This window comes from Pinus tabuliformis, chromosome 4_2 (genome assembly GCF_031772625.1).
Source record: "Pinus tabuliformis cultivar Carrire ecotype Pingquan chromosome 4_2, CPIR1, whole genome shotgun sequence".
Lineage (NCBI taxonomy): Eukaryota > Viridiplantae > Streptophyta > Pinopsida > Pinales > Pinaceae > Pinus > Pinus tabuliformis.
The window spans coordinates 984,323,592-984,343,105 of NC_142304.1; the positions used below are offsets into that span (position 1 = coordinate 984,323,592).

Consider the following 19,514-nt stretch of genomic DNA (forward strand, 5'->3'; position numbering starts at 1 on the left):
GCTCAAACTCGCCCACTACAACGCAAAATCATGCCTCCTCAAAATGTAAATAGAAATATGTGCACAGTTTATTAATTAAGGAAAAAAAAACAATTTCATGCATTTTTAACACATGCACATTCTTAAAACTAGCAGCATGCTATTTTAAACTGCACTGGTCACTTCATTGTGTCGTTTATTTCTCACAGAAAAACCACAACGTTTGGATGTATTAATTATTTATTTGTCTTCTAATGAAGAAGATTCCCATGGCATCCATTAAAACCTGTGAGTGCATTATGTTGGGAACATAAAACTTTTTAAGTCCGTCCTTTTAATTATAAGCGCTCTTCCATACGGAAATCATAGGAAAAAAGAATCCACTAGACAGGATTTGTGACGACCGGCGCTCCCACCCGGGCGCGCGATGGGGTGAACGGCAGGTCCACCCGAGCGCGCTCTCTCCCAACATATAAATTAACAAGGATGGGCGGGCAAACCAAGGCGGGTGGCGCGCCCAAGACAAAATAAAACGACGAGCCGACCATTATAAAAGTTAATCGTAGAACGGGCCGACGATTAAAATAATGAATGGTGGCGAGTAAAGTGGACCTTGGAGCGTCGGCTTGAGGCGGTGGAAATACTTGGGGATAAGTATAAATAAGACACCGAGTCGAGGGTCATGAGCATGGAGAGGTTTTCTATCTCGAGACCTCTGAATCGGGCGCACTTCTTTTGTAAGTGACGGATCGAAGGTAATGAGCCCGGTGAGCGGGCGAGGGGCGAGCTACAGTGAACAGGAATTGTGGCGAACGGCGCGTGGGTCGCAGTAACCGCAGACTGGGTAGGCGCGAACAACGGGTCGGGCGGACAGACCATCGTGCAGGCGCACCCGGAAGGAGATCGGCGGGTCGGGCGAACAGACGTCGTGCAGGCGCGCCCAGGTGTGAACGACGGACCGGGTAGACAGTCGTCGTGCAGGCGCGCCCAGGTGTGAACGGCGGGTCGGGTAGACAGACGTCGTGCAGGCGCGCCCAGGAGTGAACGGCGGGTCGGGTAGACAGACGTCGTGCAGGCGCGCCCAGGTGTGAACGGCGGGTCGGGTAGACAGTCGTCGTGCAGGCGCGCCCAGGTATGAACGGCGGGTCGGGTAGACAGACGTCGTGCAGGCGCGCCCAGGTGTGAACGGGGACGTCGTGCAGGCGCGCCCAGGTGTGAACGGCGGGTCGGGCAGACAGACGTCGTGCAGGCGCGCCCAGGTGTGAACGGCGGACGAAACGTCGTGCAGGCGCGCCCAAGGGGTGAACGGCGGGTCTGACGAGCAGGTCGTCGTGCAGAGGCGCCCGAAGGAAGAACGGCGGGTCTGACAGGCGGATCACCGTGCAGGGTGAAACGAAGGGTGGCGGTTGGGTAAACCGTCGGGCAGCTGAAACGCCCTTGTATTGTATATTGTATTGTGGGTCTTGGCGGACCGCCGTGCGGAGCGCACGGGCGGTCGCCCGCCCGGTTGTATTTTCTGCATTATAATAAAGAGTTGTTGTTATGTGGAAATGATGATTGTGACTATGTGAATTATGTTGAAGTTGTATATTAATGCTTAAGGAAGATTAATATAAGTTGATAAAATAAGTTGATAACTTGTATTTAGGCGTAGTCCATAAGCGTACAATCGGAAGATTGGGCGCTTGGTGGTGCCGCGCGCTGCCCGATTAGCAAAAAAAATATTGGGGGCGTGACAGGTGGTATCAGAGCTCGGTCGGCGAGCTGGTGAACATGGAGAAGGCATGGAAGAATCAATTGGGATTCGTAGACTTGGTGGTGCATGGCAAGACTGTCCAAGCTTTAGTGGACACAGGGGCCACGCATAATTTTATGGCAACATGGTTAGCGAAAGAGATCGGGCTGACCATCATCCCATCAAAAATGGAGGTTAAGGCAGTAAACTCCAGAGCCAAAGTAGCAGGACTAGTACACGACGTACCAGTACAGATAAAGGAATGGAGGAGTCAGTTGGACTTCACAGTAATGGAGATGAATGACTTCGACATGATACTAGGTCAGGATTTCTTGAAAGGGAACAAGGCTATCGTTGTTCCTTTCTGCGAGGAAGTGGTGCTGATCGGGCAATCAAAGGTTTGGACTTTGCCCACCCATAGGCAGAAGAAGGAAACCAAGGTGCAGCATGTCTCAGCACTGAGCTTTGAGAAGGCCATGAAAGACTCAAGTATGGAGACATATGCGGTAATGTTCAAGGATGTTGAGGAGGAGGGAAGAAAAGGAGCATCTGTCCCGGCCGAAATATCCGAGATACTTACCCAATATGCGGACTTGATGCCAGATGAGCTTCCAAAGACACTTCCACCGAGACGTACGGTGGACCACAGCATCGAGCTGGAGCCAGGAAAGCAACCTCCAGCCAAGGCACCGTATCGGTTGTCAGGACCCGAATTGGAGGAGTTGAAGCGTCAGTTGAAGGAACTAACTGAAGCAGGATTCATCAGACCCTCAAGGTCCCCCTACGGAGCGCCGGTGCTGTTTCAACGAAAGAAAGATTCAAGCGAGCTGCGGATGTGCTGTGATTACCGAGCCCTGAATAAGCAGACGGTAAGGAACAGGTATCCTTTGCCACTGGCAGCCGATTGTTTCGACAAACTTGCGAAAGCTAGAGTGTTTTCCAAGTTGGACCTCAGACAGGGGTATTATCAGGTGCGGATAGCAGAAGGGGATGAGAAGAAAACCGCAATAGTGACAAGGTATGGCAGCTTTGAATTCCTTGTTATGCCATTTGGGTTATGCAATGCTCCCGCTACATTTTGCACCTTGATGAATGATGTCCTTCGACCATACTTGGACTCGTTCGTGGTAGTTTACCTGGACGATATAGTGGTGTTCAGTGATAACATGGAAGATCACAAGAAGCACTTGGCAATGGTGTTCGAGGCGCTAAGAACGAACCAGTTGTTCTTGAAAAAGTCCAAGTGCGTGTTCGCCCAGACGGAGATTCCGTTCCTTGGTCATATTGTCGGACAGGGATGCATAAGGATGGAGCCGAGCAGAGTAAAGGCCATCGAAGACTGGGTTGAACCAAAGAGTGTCCATGAGATGAGGGTGTTCTTGGGTATGACTAACTACCAACGGAGGTTCGTAGAAGGATACTCCAAGGTGACATCAGCACTGACAGATCTACTAAAGAAAGACAAGAGATGGAATTGGACGAACAAATGTCAGGAGGCATTTGATGACTTAAAAAAGAGGATGGTCACTGCTCCGATATTGAAGCTGCCTGACTTCGAAAAGCCATTCGAAGTACACACCGATGCTTCGGACTTTGCTATAGGAGGGGTTCTCATGCAGGATGGACACCCGGTAGCCTATGAAAGCCGGAAGCTACAGGAGAGAGAACAGAGATATCCAGTTCATGAGAAGGAGATGACCGCCATCATCCACTGTCTTCAAGTATGGAGGCATTACCTGATCGGGAAGCCGTTCATTGTCAAGACAGATAACATTGCAGCAAGCTACTTTGCATCTCAGCCAAAACTGTCAGCAAAACAAGCTCGGTGGCAAGATTTTCTGGCAGATTTTGACATGACTATCGAGTACAGACCGGGGAGATACAATGCAGTGGCAGATGCTCTTAGCAGAAAAGGGCAGTTGGCAGCATTGGAAGAGGGAGAGGATCAGGCCGGTGGGAGCCGAAGTCGAGTTCAGATGACGGAGGAGATGCAAAAGAAGATCAAGGAAAGTATCGAAACCGATACTTGGGCACAAAACATAGTGAATCAGGTGAAGGAAGGGAAGACGCGGAAATTCTTCCTACGGGATGGATTCTTGTTCTTTGGAACCCGACTCTATGTGCCAAAATCATCAGGACTCAGGAGACACCTTTTGAAAGAGTGTCATGACTCTCCATGGGCAGGACACCCAGGGCAAAGGCGGACCTTGTCATTATTGGAGAGGGGGTTTTTCTGGGAGAAGATGAGAGAGGAAGTAGAGGAGTATGTACACACGTGCATCATTTGTCAGCAGGACAAGTCGGATAACCAGAGATCAGGGGGATTGTTGCAGCCATTACCGATACCAGAGAGACCATGGGCGAGTGTCTCGATGGACTTCATCACACAGCTACCACAAGCCAAGGGATACAATGGGATCATGGTTGTGGTCGACCGCTTCTCCAAGTACGCTATCTTTGTTCCCACAAAGATACCCTGTGGAGCTGAGCGGACAGCGGAGCTGTTCTTCAAAAATGTGGTGAAGTATTGGGGAATGCCGATGAGCATAGTGTCAGATAGAGATCCACGGTTCACAGGAAGATTTTGGACAACATTGTTCAAACTAATCGGGACAGAACTATTGATGAGCTCGAGTTACCATCCCCAGACCGATGGACAGACCGAGAGAATCAATGCGTTGCTAGAAGATTACTTGCGACACTATGTGACAGCCGACCAGAAAAATTGGCCGGAGCTCTTGGACATCGCGCAGTTCAGCTACAACCTCCAGAAGAGTTCTGCGACGGGGTACAGTCCGTTCGAATTGGTAAACGGACGAATGCCGATGACACCTCATACTGTAGTAACAGGAGGAGTATTGAGAAATCCTCATGCAAAGAGGTTCATGAAGGCGTGGGAAGAGACCTTAGAGTTAGCAAGAGTGCGCTTGCACGATGCTGCAAGAAGAATGAAGAAGTATGCGGATCGAGGGAGACGTGAAGCGCGCTTTAGGGAAGGAGACATGGTGTTCCTCAGAATTACCGGAGAGCAGTTTCAGCCAGCCAAGGGAACGACGGGCAAACTGAGGCGGAAATATGAAGGACCCTTCCGGATAAAAGGAAGAGTGGGGGAAGTAGCTTATGAGTTAGAACTTCCACGACACATGAACATGAAACACCCTGTTTTTCATGTGAGTCAGTTAAAAAAATGTCGACTTGATTCCGAACACCCAGAGAGAGTTGAGCCAACAAGAGGACCAGCTGGAATTATGGACAGGCCAGGGTTGGAGTTGGAAAAACTTGTAGATCTCAGGACTAGAGGTGTTGGATGCCATCGACGACGGGAATTCCTTTGTAGATGGAAGGATGCGCCAGAAGAAGAAAGCTGGGAAACGGAGGACTCACTCTGGAGATGGAAGAGGAAGATCGCCAGATATGACAAAATGTTGAGGAGAAAGGCTGGAATTGTCGGGACGACAATGATTTCGGGTGGGGGAGAATGTGACGACCGGCGCTCCCACCCGGGCGCGCGATGGGGTGAACGGCAGGTCCACCCGAGCGCGCTCTCTCCCAACATGTAAATTAACAAGGATGGGCGGGCAAACCAAGGCGGGTGGCGCGCCCAAGACGAAATAAAACGACGAGCCGACCATTATAGAAGTTAATCGTAGAACGGGCCGACGATTAAAATAATGAATGGTGGCGAGTAAAGTGGACCTTGGAGCGTCGGCTTGAGGCGGTGGAAATACTTGGGGAAAAGTATAAATAGGACGCCGAGTCGAAGGTCATGAGCATGGAGAGGTTTTCTATCTTGATACCTCTGAATCGGGCGCACTTCTCTTGTAAGTGGCGGATCGAAGGTGATGAGCCCGGTGAGCGGGCGAGGGTCGAGCTACAGTAAACAGGAGTTGTGGCGAACGGCGCGTGGGTCGCAGTAACCGCAGGTTGGGTAGTCGCGAACGGCGGGTCGGGCGGACAGACCGTCGTGCAGGCGCACCCGGAGGGTGAACGGCGGGTCGGGCGAACAGACGTCGTGCAGGCGCGCCCAGGTGTGAACGACGGACCGGGTAGACAGTCGTCGTGCAGGCGCGCCCAGGTGTGAACGGCGGGTCGGGTAGACAGACGTCGTGCAGGCGCGCCCAGGAGTGAACGGCGGGTCGGGTAGACAGACGTCGTGTAGGCGCGCCCAGGTGTGAACGGCGGGTCGGGTAGACAGTCGTCGTGCAGGCACGCCCAGGTATGAACGGCGGGTCGGGTAGACAGACGTCGTGCAGGCGCGCCCAGGTGTGAACGGGGACGTCGTGCAGGCGCGCCCAGGTGTGAACGGCGGGTCAGGCAGACAGACGTCGTGCAGGCGCGCCCAGGTGTGAACGGCGGACGAAACGTCGTGCAGGCGCGCCCAAGGAGTGAACGGCGGGTCTGACGAGCAGGTCGGCGTGCAGAGGCGCCCGAAGGCAGAACGGCGGGTCTGATAGGCGGATCATCGTGCAGGGGCGCCCTTGTGTTGTATATTGTATTGTGGGTCTTGGCGGACCGCCGTGCGGGGCGCACGGGCGGTCGCCCGCCCGGTTGTATTTTCTGCATTATAATAAAGAGTTGTTGTTATGTGGAAATGACGATTTTGTCTATGTGAATTATGTTGAAGTTGTATATTAATGCTTAAGGAAGATTAATATAAGTTGATAACTTGTATTTAGGCGTAGTCCATAAGCGTACAATCGGAAGATTGGGCGCTTGGTGGTGCCGCGCGCTGCCCGATTAGCAAAAAAAATATTGGGGGCGTGACAGGATCGGTCGGAACGAAATTTCTTCGAAAAATCTACTAAAGTCAATATATTAATGATTCCACTTGTCGTCAGTGTAGTGTGAAAATTAATACTAATCCATCCCATTTCAACATGAGATTTAATAATACTTCATAGACAACACCAGTGAAATCATTTCATTAATATGAAATTCAGACGAGACCAGAAGGAAAGAAAGGAAAAAAAATCAATATTAATTTTCCGACCAGACCAACCAGTTTCGTGGATTCTACTTCGGAGAAATTGCATCGCTTCTGACAGAAATAAAAACGTGAATTTGATGAACCAAAAAGCGACAAACGGCATAGTTTATGGAATTTTTGTTCATTGACGTGCCCGGAATCCATGCATAAATAGAAACGAACAAAGAACCTATACGATGAATTGACCAACGAACGTGCCAATATTTCCGGAGCGGTTATTTTATTATTTTAAAGCGTGTATAGCGAGCCAATTAAAATTAAAGTATGTCCACTATCTTTTGTTTATGATTTCGAAAAAGTATGGATTGTGATCAAGTTGCACATATAGAGTAGTCGGTATTGACTTCAAAGGTTCGACTGCGATTATATTATTCTTGCAACTTGTATACGCAGTATTTTATTTTTGGGTCCATAAAATAACAGATTTGGTTCGAAGATTGGGCGGATACGCGCCGAGCATCTGGGTCAGAAGAGTTGCTGGAGCAGGTGAAGTTTATCAACGTGTACCTTGTATTTATTTTTCAAAAATAATTGTCACATAATGACAAAAACATTGAAATTTTACATCACGAATTTTACATTGAAGATGTGGGTAGAATCCGTGAATTGCGAGAGTGATAAAAGCTGTCGTAGCTGGCGAAGTTTAGAAGACGGCCAAGGGCGTCAATGGATAAAGATGGAGATGAAATAGCTAAGTTAAATACATAAATATGATGTGTCTTTTATAATATAACGCTTTTATTGTTTTATTATTTTTTGTGGAAGGTTATTATAGCAATTATTTGGTCATTGTTTTTGTATTAGTTATTTTTTTTTATAGTAAATATTTATCAATTTGTTTAATATTAATAATTTTATATTAATTATATTTGGGTTATAAGTATTGAAAATATTAAGTAAATCTATAATTTTAAATAAATATTTTTGAGTTTTTTTTTTTCTAAATTAAATTTTTATTTTTTAATTATTTTATTGATCGGGATATTTTAATTTTTTTGGTAGTTCATATTTTTGGGGTTAAGATGGATGCGCACTGATTTAATTTTACATCTAACGATTTAACATAAACATCTCTATATTAAATTGTAAAACACCTCTTAACACCTCTTAACACCTCTTAACACAACCAATTTTACACAAAAAAATAAAAATATAAAACCAAACTTTTTCCTAAAACAAAATTTCATTTCAAATAATTAAAATTCACATCTTAACTCTAAGTTTATTAGCTTTTATTTTTTATATTAATAGATAGAGGTTCAAATGTTAATACTATATCTCTAAACCTTTTCACATTTACATAATACAATTATAAAATTACCATATAAATGATCAAATAACAAACAACGGGTAAAATAAATAATAAATCACATTGAAAAAAAATAATACATAAAATAATGTTAGTATATATATATATATATATATATATATATATATATATATATATATATATATATATATATATATATATATATAATACATGTTGTGTAATTAATTACATAATTTTACATCAATTGGAACAACTCTATAATTCTTGTTTTTGTTAGAAATTCATAGCATAGAATATTAGTTTCTTTTAATGTTGTAAATCTACAAGTTGAAAGTTTTTCAAAAATCATACAAAATTCCATAAGCTATGAGATGTATAATATTGATACTGGATGATTAGTGAGCTCTATTTTTGCATAAAATAATACATTAATAATTTGCAAAACACCTTAAATAAAATGAAAGATAGTAGAAAAAAATTATCATGGTGAAGTGGAATTTCAGACTTAAATGAAATAAAATAAGTAAACTAAGGTAAAAAAAAATAAAAAAATTGTAAGCTTCAAATATATTATTAATTTGCATAAGACATTAAATTAAATGAAAGATAGTAGAAAAAATATGGGTGAAGTGAAATTCGAAGATTGAAGGAAATGAATCAACTCAACTAAGGTAGAAAAAAAAAATTAGTTTGTACAAAGTTGATAAATATTGGGATTCAATGCCCTCTCTATTTGGCAAAGAAATAAGAGTGATAATGATAATAATATTCAAATAGTTGTGGTTGTTTCTTTGCTCTTCTTAAGAAAAATCGAAGAACCAAATTAATAAAATATGACTTGAAGTAAATGTATCATAATAAAATAAAGATATTCCAAAAAAAAATGAAACATTTTCCAAAAAATTATAACTATATCATTTAAACAATTTACTAAAATGTATAAGTAAATTTTCTCAATAAAATCATTAAATATCAATTCAAATAATTTTCTTATCTAATTTTATTAATCTTAATAAGTTAAAAAGTGATTTTTAATTATTTATTTTCAATAATAATTGAATAACCATAAAAATTTAACCATTTATTTGAAGTGGAAATATCTGCATAAAACATCATAGTGGTCTATTCGTTTAAATTAATTTAAAAATAACAAATATATATAGAGTTAACAAATTTTCTAATTAATCATATTTGTAATATAGTTAAAGTTAAGAATGACTTAAGTTAATATAACCATGTGCAAACCTCTTGACAGGGGGTGGGCTACCACCCCACCTTGTGACCGCTGGTTAGTCGTGAAAACAATATAACACAACCCAATATGGATGCAACAAAATAACAAATCGTTTAGTAAATGGGGTATTTGCTTGAACACGTGTCCCATAAACAACAAAGAGATAAAAGCTTTTGGTATGGAAAAGTTCCACAAGTGTACTTGGGATAAGGATCTAGGAAGAAAGAAAAAGTACTATATTGAAGTGTTTAATCTCATTCATACTCATCAACCAAAAGCATACATAGAGGCCAATATCTCTTGGAGAGCCAAAATTCTTATTGCTCATACTCATCAACCAAAAGCATACATAGAGGCCAATATCTCTTGAGAGCCAAAATTCTTATTGCTCAGTTAAGCACTAATTCTCATCAACTCCGTTGTGAAACATGACGTTGGAAAAAGCCAAAAGAAGTGTGGGATGAAAAGTCTTCATTTTTTGTTCTTCCGAAAAAGTGGAAATAGAAAAACATTTCTTTTTAGAATGTGAGGCCTTCAAAGACAACAAGGAAAATTATGCAGATATGCTTGCAGCTAGCTCTGTCAAGAAGCTGGGAGCATTTATTTTGAAGCTTCACAGAAAAAAGCCAAATACATCAAGTAGATGAAGAAGCAATTTGTCCCATAGGCTATCTTTAGCCTATAGACCTTAAAATAATTTATTTATTTCTTTATTTCCACAACATACTTTATTAAAAATAAAATAAAATCTAACCTATTTTAAATTATTAAAAATGAAGTTGCAAAGTTAAATTATTAAAGATAAAGTTGCAATATATTAAAAAGTGTGGAAACAATAAACAAATTCTATTTATTAAAAACTTCTATCCACTTAAAAATAAAACTTAACTTCATTTTTATATAGCAAACACTTTTTCTGGTACATAGAAAAACTAAATTTTTTTATATAAAAAGAAAAATAAAATTCAACTCCTTTTTCTTTAATGTATTAAAAGTAAAATGAAATCTAACTTATTTTAAACTATTAAAAATTAGTGAATTAAGTTTATTTAACTATTAAAAATTAGTGAATTAAGTTTATTTATTAAAAACTATTGGTAATAATTAAAAGAATTCAAAGCATTTTTGTTATATACTAATAACCATTATTTTTTATTATATATTAATAATCATTTTATATATTCAAATAAAATAAAATAAAATAATATATAAATAAATTTATATTTCTAATTATTATTTTATTTTATTAAATAAAATTTTTTTGTTATATACTAATAACCATTATTTTTTATTATATATTAATAATCATTTTATATATTCAAATAAAATAAAATAAAATAATATATAAATAAATTTATATTTCTAATTATTATTTTATTTTATTAAATAAAATTTTAAATTTTATTAGGGTCGATATTTTAATTGTAAGAAATTTTCACGAAAAATTATATCAAAATTTATTTATCCACGTGTTTAGAACTATCTTACAAAAACTCTGAATAATAACGTGAATAAATAAATTATGATATGATATTTTCATAATTTTTTTGCAATATAAAATTTTATTTTTGATAAAAACCAATCAATCAAAAGAGTAGTGGTTACCAGGGGCAAAAAAAAAAAAAAAAACCATCTTTCATCACACCACCACTCCTTCTCCTTTTAGAAGGAACTAGCTTTCTTCCCTATTTTTTCAAAAAGAAAAATCAACTTTTAGTACATCAGGCAGATTTTCGTACTCATTATTTAGAGGCGTTGTCTATTGAGAGTGAGAGACACTACATTTGGAAGCTTTGGCCTTTTTCATGAAATCTTATCTACCCGTCATATCCAGCTAATCCATGTCACAATGAGTGAGATAGGTGAGATTGACTTCTTGAAGGCTGCGTCCAGTTGGTACTTACTACCGACTACCGGGATTAATAAGTTGATTGCATCCACTTGGTACCTACTACCGACTACCTACTAATGAGTGAGGTAGGTGAGACTTCTTCAAGACTGCGTTTTGATGAATCCACTTGGTATACTACCGACTACCGGGGTTAATAAGTTGATTGCTTGCGTGTACACCGCGTGAATGGGCGATGCCCATCCAATTCATCGTTTAAATGTTCACCATGATCTGAATAAGCCCCATTCAATAAATATAATCTCTCAAGGAAGAAGCCCTGCTCTGCAAGATCGCATTGTTAACGTTCTGAATTCGAGGGTTTCATCTTCTTTTGTGGCTGTGCTCGGATCTGATTTTCATGCAGTCGATACCTTTGGAAAACGTTTAAAGTCTACTGGACGGGTTACAAAGTCGTTGAATGCTGGACGGGATTTATTTATTTATTTTATGATAAATCTTAGACAGAGCACCTGAACCTGCTTGTTCTACCAGGCCTACGTGTAATCTCGGACGTTGCAGGTATGTTTTGTATCGGAGTGTCAATATTTTTGAAATAGTTACAGTTTCCACTTAATTTTAAATTTTCGAAAGGAATGTGTAACTTTATGAAAATGTGTAAATTTATAGAAAGCCTTCCTTGCAGGTGATAGTTAGGTCTTTTGGTTAATGGCCTTAATGGGTTTGAGTGGGCTTAATGGTTAAGAGCATGTGTTTCCTTCTAAGAGGTCACAGGTTCAAAACCAGAGGGGGTAGAGTATGTATGCCTTCGTAGACTTAGCAGTCAAATCACTGCACGGAGGTGGGTCCCTTGTCCCACAAACAAGGGGGTCTCATACACCAATTTGGTGTCTGGCTTGGCTGTGACCTTAAAAATGGATATTATTATTATTATTATTGATCATTTCCCTCAATTTGTTTTAAAATTCTTAAATAACCGAGAAAATCTGAATCTCAGCTAAATCTCAGTGTTAGAATAAATTATCTCACATTCACCGAATCTTGCTAGAGAAATGGCCATTTGTGCTAGTTTTACATTAAATAATCATGTCCTAAGAACATTAAATTTCAATATTCACAAAAAGGACAGTATTTCTGAAATTTGCCAGAGATCTTGATCGGTTTTCAGGGTTCATTAAAATATTTCATATTTTTATTGAAGCTTAAGAGAACCTATTAATTATAAAAGGAAACAGTAGTTCAGTCTTGTAAATCTAAAAAATAAAATCACAAAAAACCATTTTTGCCGGTTCTTTTCTCTCCCTTTGGGAGTATGCTAGTTATGTTTTGGAAGGTAATAAGTCATGTCAATAGGTAATTATCACCCTTTTATACGGGCCATAATTTTGGTTAGAATGTTATTTTTGGTAAAATGTGAATTTTTTTTCAAAAAATTTGGCTACAGGGATATTTGAATCATTTTTTCAAAATAAAACTAGATTCAGGGCTATTAAAAACTTCTAAAACACTCAAAATCCTAAAACTTCACAACTATAACCTATATTTCTTAGAATTTCTTTTGATTATGCAAAATCAAATTATCACATGAAATAAGGTGGTATGCAAAGAAGGTAACTAATATAAAACTGGAAAGATAAGAGCTAAAATCTTTACGCTTACGCCGACTTGGCCCTCACGCCGGATTTGATTAACGGTGTCCGCATAGATACACTCAACCTCTTCATCTGCGGAGATCTCGCCGACCTTATGTCTTCATCATGAATTTACCCTGAGGTCTACGATACAACTTGTAGATCTGTCGCCATTACATAAATCATTTTCAATGTTTGAGCGTACATGGAGATCTAAATGCAAAGAGAAAACCTTCCTTTTCATTTTTATTAAAACATGACGACAACTAACATCTTTGCTGGGGAATTACACAGTTTCTTGCAGGACATCGCGCCCTCCTCGCTGATTCATTCACTCCTTTCCAAAAAAGGAAACAAAAACACGGGTTAATATCTGATTTCTATGACACAGAACCGTAGTATTCGCCGAGAATTACTCCAGCTCCTCGAGCTCGATTAGTTTTGATTCCTGAGATTCTGTTCTCCCCGAAGCCTCTCTCCTGTCGCTTAATCATTGTTGGGTTGTATTGCTGCCTTCGTTTTCTAGGATCCCATGTCTTTGTGCAATTTTTTTGCTACGGCTTTCTTCATTAATTATTTGCTCCTTATTGTGGTTGATCCATCTCCATTTGGGAATCTTTGTCCTTCATGTTTCTTTCCTCACCTTTGGTTGCTGCCTCTTTGGATTGGGCACTATACTCTTGAATTCATGCTCCGTGCATTCTTTGCTTGAATGAAAAATAGAAAGAACAGTAAAAGATGTGGTTGAATCAAATTGTTGAAATCAAATCATTCATGTAGAAATAAAAATACTTCACAAAATTGAAATCACATTTCACAGCAACAAAGGTAAGGGCGTGCCACACAGTGACTAATATCTACTCCATCTTGTTACTACCATTCTGTTTGATTACTTAATGTAACAGCATAATATAAATTGGAATAACAGCAAATGTAATTTGCAATTTGTACAACAACAGTAGGAAACCATATGACAAATAAACAAAATAGGAATGTACATTACTTTTACCATTGTAGTCCCTGCCAATGAGGAGGGCCCTTTCTCCTTAGCAGAAGCATAAAAATAACACGAGATTAATTAACGAATCAGCTGAAGAGCAGTAACAACATCACCATAGTGATTTAATATTAAAAATAATCAGAGTTACAAAAGCAGAGTACGAATTAGCTGAAGAGCATTAACAACATCACCATAGTCATTTAATATTAAAAATAATTCAGAGTTATAGAAGCAGAGTAACATTACTCTTTTATATGTCGTCCTCGTACATAGGAAATGGAGTTTCTTTTATAATTATTACATGCCCGAATTAGAAAATAGATCAGTCATGAGAATCTCACGATTTTCATGCTAATCAAAATAAAAGTAGTTACAACCTATTTCTAAACACAAATATACATTGCTTAGGATTGCAACCACTTGAGTTTGTTGTTTCCAAAATAAACAATTCCTAATGCCGACAATTGTCACGTGGAATAGTACCCACACTTGCCAGCTTCGGTGCAACAACATTCTGCGAGTGAATAGTGGTTCGGGATGTAACAACAATCACTGATGACAACACCCTTGGTGTAACAACAGTCCTTTGTATCAGCACATAGTGTAACAGCATCCTGTAACAGCATTCAATGTGTAACAGCGATCTGTAACAACATACAAGGTGTAACAACGAACTTCTCTACCCTGCTCTGTAATTGATCAGCGCTGCCTGTTTTATCCATAGCCTTGTCCCCGCGAGCAACACCTGAAAATAAGAAGAGCTTCCAAAATACTCCTCCAATTCTCACCCCAATTAGCCACAAAAAGGAATAAAGTATCGTATTATTTAGCAAAATACAACAAAATAACATGACAGTGGAATAGGTTATAAAAGTGAGAAAAATGTTGATTAATCATGTAAAGTTCATAGGCCTGTAGGATAAGAGGATCAAAACTGAAGAAAGAAGGTGCAGAAAATAGGTAAAAGGTCACACCCAACATCTCCCCCCAACTAAAGCAACTGCATGTCCCCATGAAGAATATTAACTTCTCCTGCTATACCCCCGATGCAAGTCTGTAAAATTGTAAGCACCAGTAGTGTCTTCACTCGGAGCTTTGTACCCTTCAATGGCCATCAACTGGCGTGGCCAGGATTCTTCTTCATAATCACATAGGTGTTATTCTGGTTGATACTCTTCTACTAGCAACCAAATCAAAGGAAATTTAAATTTGAGCCCGATCTAGAATGCCCCTAATGTCTGCACGATCCGAGCATACTCAGGCACCCGTGTAACAAAAGCCACAAAATTTCTGTATTCAAAAGGATATCCTTCTTGCAACTCAACGCTACAGGCTTCGGTGTGTTTAAGACACCCTGCGAACACTCAGCTTTTAATATGGGCATGCAAATTAAGGAAAATGCTCACAATCCTTTTCCTATAGACGATTGACTATTCCCTGATCTCTGGAGTGCTAAGGAATAGATTAAACTCACGCCTGAGTTCATAAACCATCCATGGTCCTTCTCTAACCCATAATGATGTCCTTTCTTCATTAATTTCTGTTGATTTCATGGCGAGATGCCACTGAATCTGGTTCCTCATGAACGAAAGAAAGGCCCACAACTATAAATCTACCATATAAGAGAAGACACTTTCTACCATTTTCATGCTGACATACTCACACATGATATTATGCGAAAAATAGATAGCAAAGCAAGCTCTGTTCGTCAAAATTGCATGAGCGAAAAATTTCAAGAAAAGTTTGGGTTGAAGAACCCAAATAAGACATATTCTCAAAAACTAATTTCAATTGAAATAAATAATATCATTCCCAAACGAACACTGGATACGATGGGGACGACCGCCTCCATGCTACCAGGTTTAGGGAAAAATCACGGAGCTTGGTCTTGTCATTCGTTAGGTCTGAGACCTGTCGTTGTAACTGATACAATTGTTCATCCTTCTTCTTCATGGCTTCCTTGTGCCTTCGTGCTTCCAATTCTCTCTCCCATTCTTCCTTTAACCACTTTTTCCTAAGGGAATCCATCATCCTTTTATGTGCCTTGAACAAGATCACCCCCTCTTGTAGAGAGAGTGCCTGCTACTTTAATTTTTGTAGCTCTAGTAACAACAACATCTTTTCAAAACACCATCCTTTGTAAGGACCTAGTTTTGTCACACATGCACTATCAATTGAGGGTGTAACAACCTCCTGAGGGTGAAACTGCTCCACTTCGGCTACTGGTTCTTGTGTAACAACAGTGTCATCAATGGATTTTTTTGTTACAGTTTCATTCTCTCCCTAATCAGCTTCCATTCCCACTGTTGGTTGTTGTGTAATAGCAGTGTCATCCATAGAATTTTGTATATTGTTTTTCCCCAGGTAGGCTTCTGTCTCTACCACTGGTTCTTATGTAACGACAATGTCGACCACAGGCTCATGGATGTCAACTTCTCCTTCCTTTCCTTGGCTGAATTCTGTCTCCACTGCTGGTTCTTGTGTAACATCAGTGTCAGCCAAGGGCTCCTATGTATTTGCTACCAAATTACTTTCTGTGGATTGCATCGTCTTGGTTGTTGGTTCTTGTGTAACAACAACATCCTCAACGGGCTTTTTTGTGTCAGCCTCCCAGGTTTCAGTTTGTGTTTCCCTCGAGATGGTGTCTGTTGCAGAGATTCTAAACGTCGTTGTCACTGGCTTTTCAACACAGGCTGTGCACACAGTACCCAGGACATCTCCCTTCTTGGCCCTATCTACGGCCTCAGCCAAAGTGTCTAACCCTGGGGCTCTTGCCCTGCCTTCCCCTCTACTAGTTGTTCCCTTAGCTCTCTATTTTCATTTTCTAAATTTCGAATTTTTAACAGCAAGGATTGAGTTTCGCTCTTACCAGGTGAGGAAGGTTCCTCTAGCTGAGCTTTCTCCTTGTCCTTCCGCTCTACTACCTCTTTGTTCTTCTTTGACATGGATGGGAACTCTAGATGCCCGCTAACCCTTATTCTCTTGTTTGGCCACCTATCACCAATTGGTTTGTCGACTGGCATCTTACCAGCCCTTACTATCGAAGGCTAGGGTTGCTCCTTTGTCGTCGTTGGAGCTTCCTCAGACATCCTGGTTTGTCTCTTGCGGGTGGTTTTGGCCTTCCTCATGAATTCATCCCAATTCCTGACCTGGCAGCTTAAGGCATCCAACACAATGAGCTTAACGAGGCCATAGTTGGTAACACATGTTTCTGGATGCGCAAGTGTTTTCAGGGCTGCAACCATATGCTTAATGTTTCCTAACAAGAAGTAGGGAAGATTTATCAACTGTCGATGTCGAAGGTGGTTTAGCAATGGAAAGTGGTAATTGAACACAATTTTCACCCTTCCCTCGTAGGATTTGTACTTGATGAGGTAAAGGGAAACATCAGCCCATGGCTAGGGAAGTAACAACCTGTCAATCCCCATCCCTTTCTTCATGAGCGACTCTTCCTCTTGGAGGAAAACCCCCTTCAGGGAGGGGTCATTAACCTTCCTGTTGAACCACCTCTTTCCTTCCACTGGTAATCCCGTCACTCAGGCAATCACCTCTTCTGTAACCCTTCAGCTTCAACCTCCTAACCTTCGTATGGTTTCTCTCTAAATTTTTCACAAATTCCATGGAAACTCCGCCATCTGATCCCTCTAACCTCTGGAAGAACTCAAACCAACCTGCATCCTTAAAAATATGGCATGCTTCGGGGCAATTCTCCAAGGCCTCTGTTTACCCTGGCTCATGCCGAATTGCTGCTCCACCCATTCCTACATAAATTCAATGTTATTTTCCTTCCTTTTCCTTTCCTTCAGAAGTTCTGGGGCAGTCGGCACACTACTTAGCTATTTCAGCCTGCAACTGTTATTTTCCACTTCTCTGAGCACTCTAAATGGAGATGCAATGCTCCAGTATGGATAAATGGTAGGGTGGTGCAGGTGAAATTTCAAATTAAGATTTTGCAATCATGGTTCGTACTGCACAGTAATATTGCCTTATTAATGTTGGGTTATGAGAGGTCTCGTCAAAGGTACACTTTCCATTTTTCATATGATCGAGCATTAAGTAACAATGATTACCAGATCACCATACCTTAATTGTGGGTTTTTTAAATAATCACAGGTCATGCAAAGGTCACGACACAATATGATTCGACCTCCCCCCCCCTCGGGGCTTAAATGTGACAACCAACCTCGGCCGTCAAAAGGGATATCATGTTAAGTTGCCATAATTACCTAATAAAGTGGATAATGATATTACCTTTGTATGACATACCTGGGTGATGTGGGGAGAAGTCATTGGTGGCGAGATTCACAAACTTAGCTCCAGTGGTGAGACATGCGAACTTAACTCCGCTGACGAGACCCACGATGATGTCTGATGTCTGTTGTAATAAAATACCTTATTCCACTTATTTCTAGAATTCGTTGACTATTACAGGTGTAACAACCAAGACGACTATTATATATTAGTAATTTTTACAAAAATAATGAAGAAAAGATCATGTAACAACACTATCGTAAGTATTCCTTGAAATAACAAATGTTGTTACAGAGTGTGTAACAGCCGCCACAAAGTGGTTTTCAACTGCTACAGAAATTGTTTTTCTGCGCTCGAAAAAGGTTTTCACATCCGTCAACCGTGGTTGCTACCTTACATTCTTTGCAGCTCTCTTTTACCTCAACAATGTTCTTTGTAAGAGTTGTAAAAACTCTTACTCCTCCTTTCCAAGTTTCATCTTTCTAAAGACATTTTCCCCTAGCCATATTCAACCAAAAATAGGTACCTCTATTTGTTCTCTTCAGTCCATAAAACTTTCCAATCATACTTTGTTCTATGGCTCTATTAAAATGACAAAATAGCAAGTGAATTGTATTTCTCATGATGAGGTAGTGACGATCATTTGCATCAATCTTGTCATGGTCCTCAATTGTTATCTCCTCTTCAAATGGATCCATACTTACTTTAACGTAATTTTGCATTAGACATCTCAGAATTCTGTAATATGAGTCATGCTCAAGCTAGATAACTTTCTGTAGAAATTTAACCGTAGATTAAACTGACAATGCAATGTAACTAAAGAAATATACTTAATCTACTTCTACAATCAAACTTGCCGAAGCTCAATCAATTTTGAGCAAGAACAAATAGAAACATATAACAGATGAAGAAGAAATCAATCGCACATGAACACAGAAGAATACTCTGGGTAAAGCCTCAGCTAAAAACCTTGATCTCTATATTATCATACAAGTGGAAATATCTCAGGATTACACAAAGCTTTAGCTCACAAGCTATCCAACTCTCAGTATAATCCCTCACTGCTTCCCATAGACATAATAGACAACACATATGCCTTCCTTCATTCCACCAAGCCTCCTATTTCCTTGCGCAGTTTCTCCTGGGTCCTCCAGCTGCAACCTCTGTGATTCTCACCTCACACACAACACTGACCTCTAAAATAATTGCACAATCCTAAAGGAGATGATTCCTTCTGCATGGATGAGTTTCCTATATAGCAAAATTCCTCCAACTGATAGTACATTGTCCCTTCCTTTAATCTCAACTGGGTCTCTATCTAAACTGACATGCATGAGTGATTTATGATAGAATATTCAGTTATCTGGAGAACACTAGTTGCATGCATGCATGCATTGACTAACTGAACTCACAATCAGTTCCACAAACTGTTGGAATTAATCTAACTAGAATTAACTCAGTTAACTGAGCTAACTAATTACAACTCAAATACAATTCATCCTTATATCCTTAATTAAGGGATAACTTCCTCAATCAAAGGGATGACTGTTGCATGTCTTCACAAAGACTTCATGTTTG

General features: G+C 40.1%; 1 protein-coding gene across 1 annotated transcript in view; it reads left to right on the top strand.

Annotated features, from left to right (window-relative positions):
• The first annotated feature begins 11,282 nt into the window (after positions 1 to 11,282).
• LOC149172970 (disease resistance RPP13-like protein 4) overlaps positions 11,283 to 19,514 on the top strand; it is a 45,966-nt gene continuing 37,734 nt past the window's right edge. The window contains exons 1-2 of the mRNA XM_089426525.1: positions 11,283 to 11,498; positions 11,558 to 11,615. Of these exons, the coding sequence (XP_089282651.1) occupies positions 11,283 to 11,498; positions 11,558 to 11,615 (274 nt within the window). The remainder of the gene's footprint in view (positions 11,499 to 11,557; positions 11,616 to 19,514) is intronic.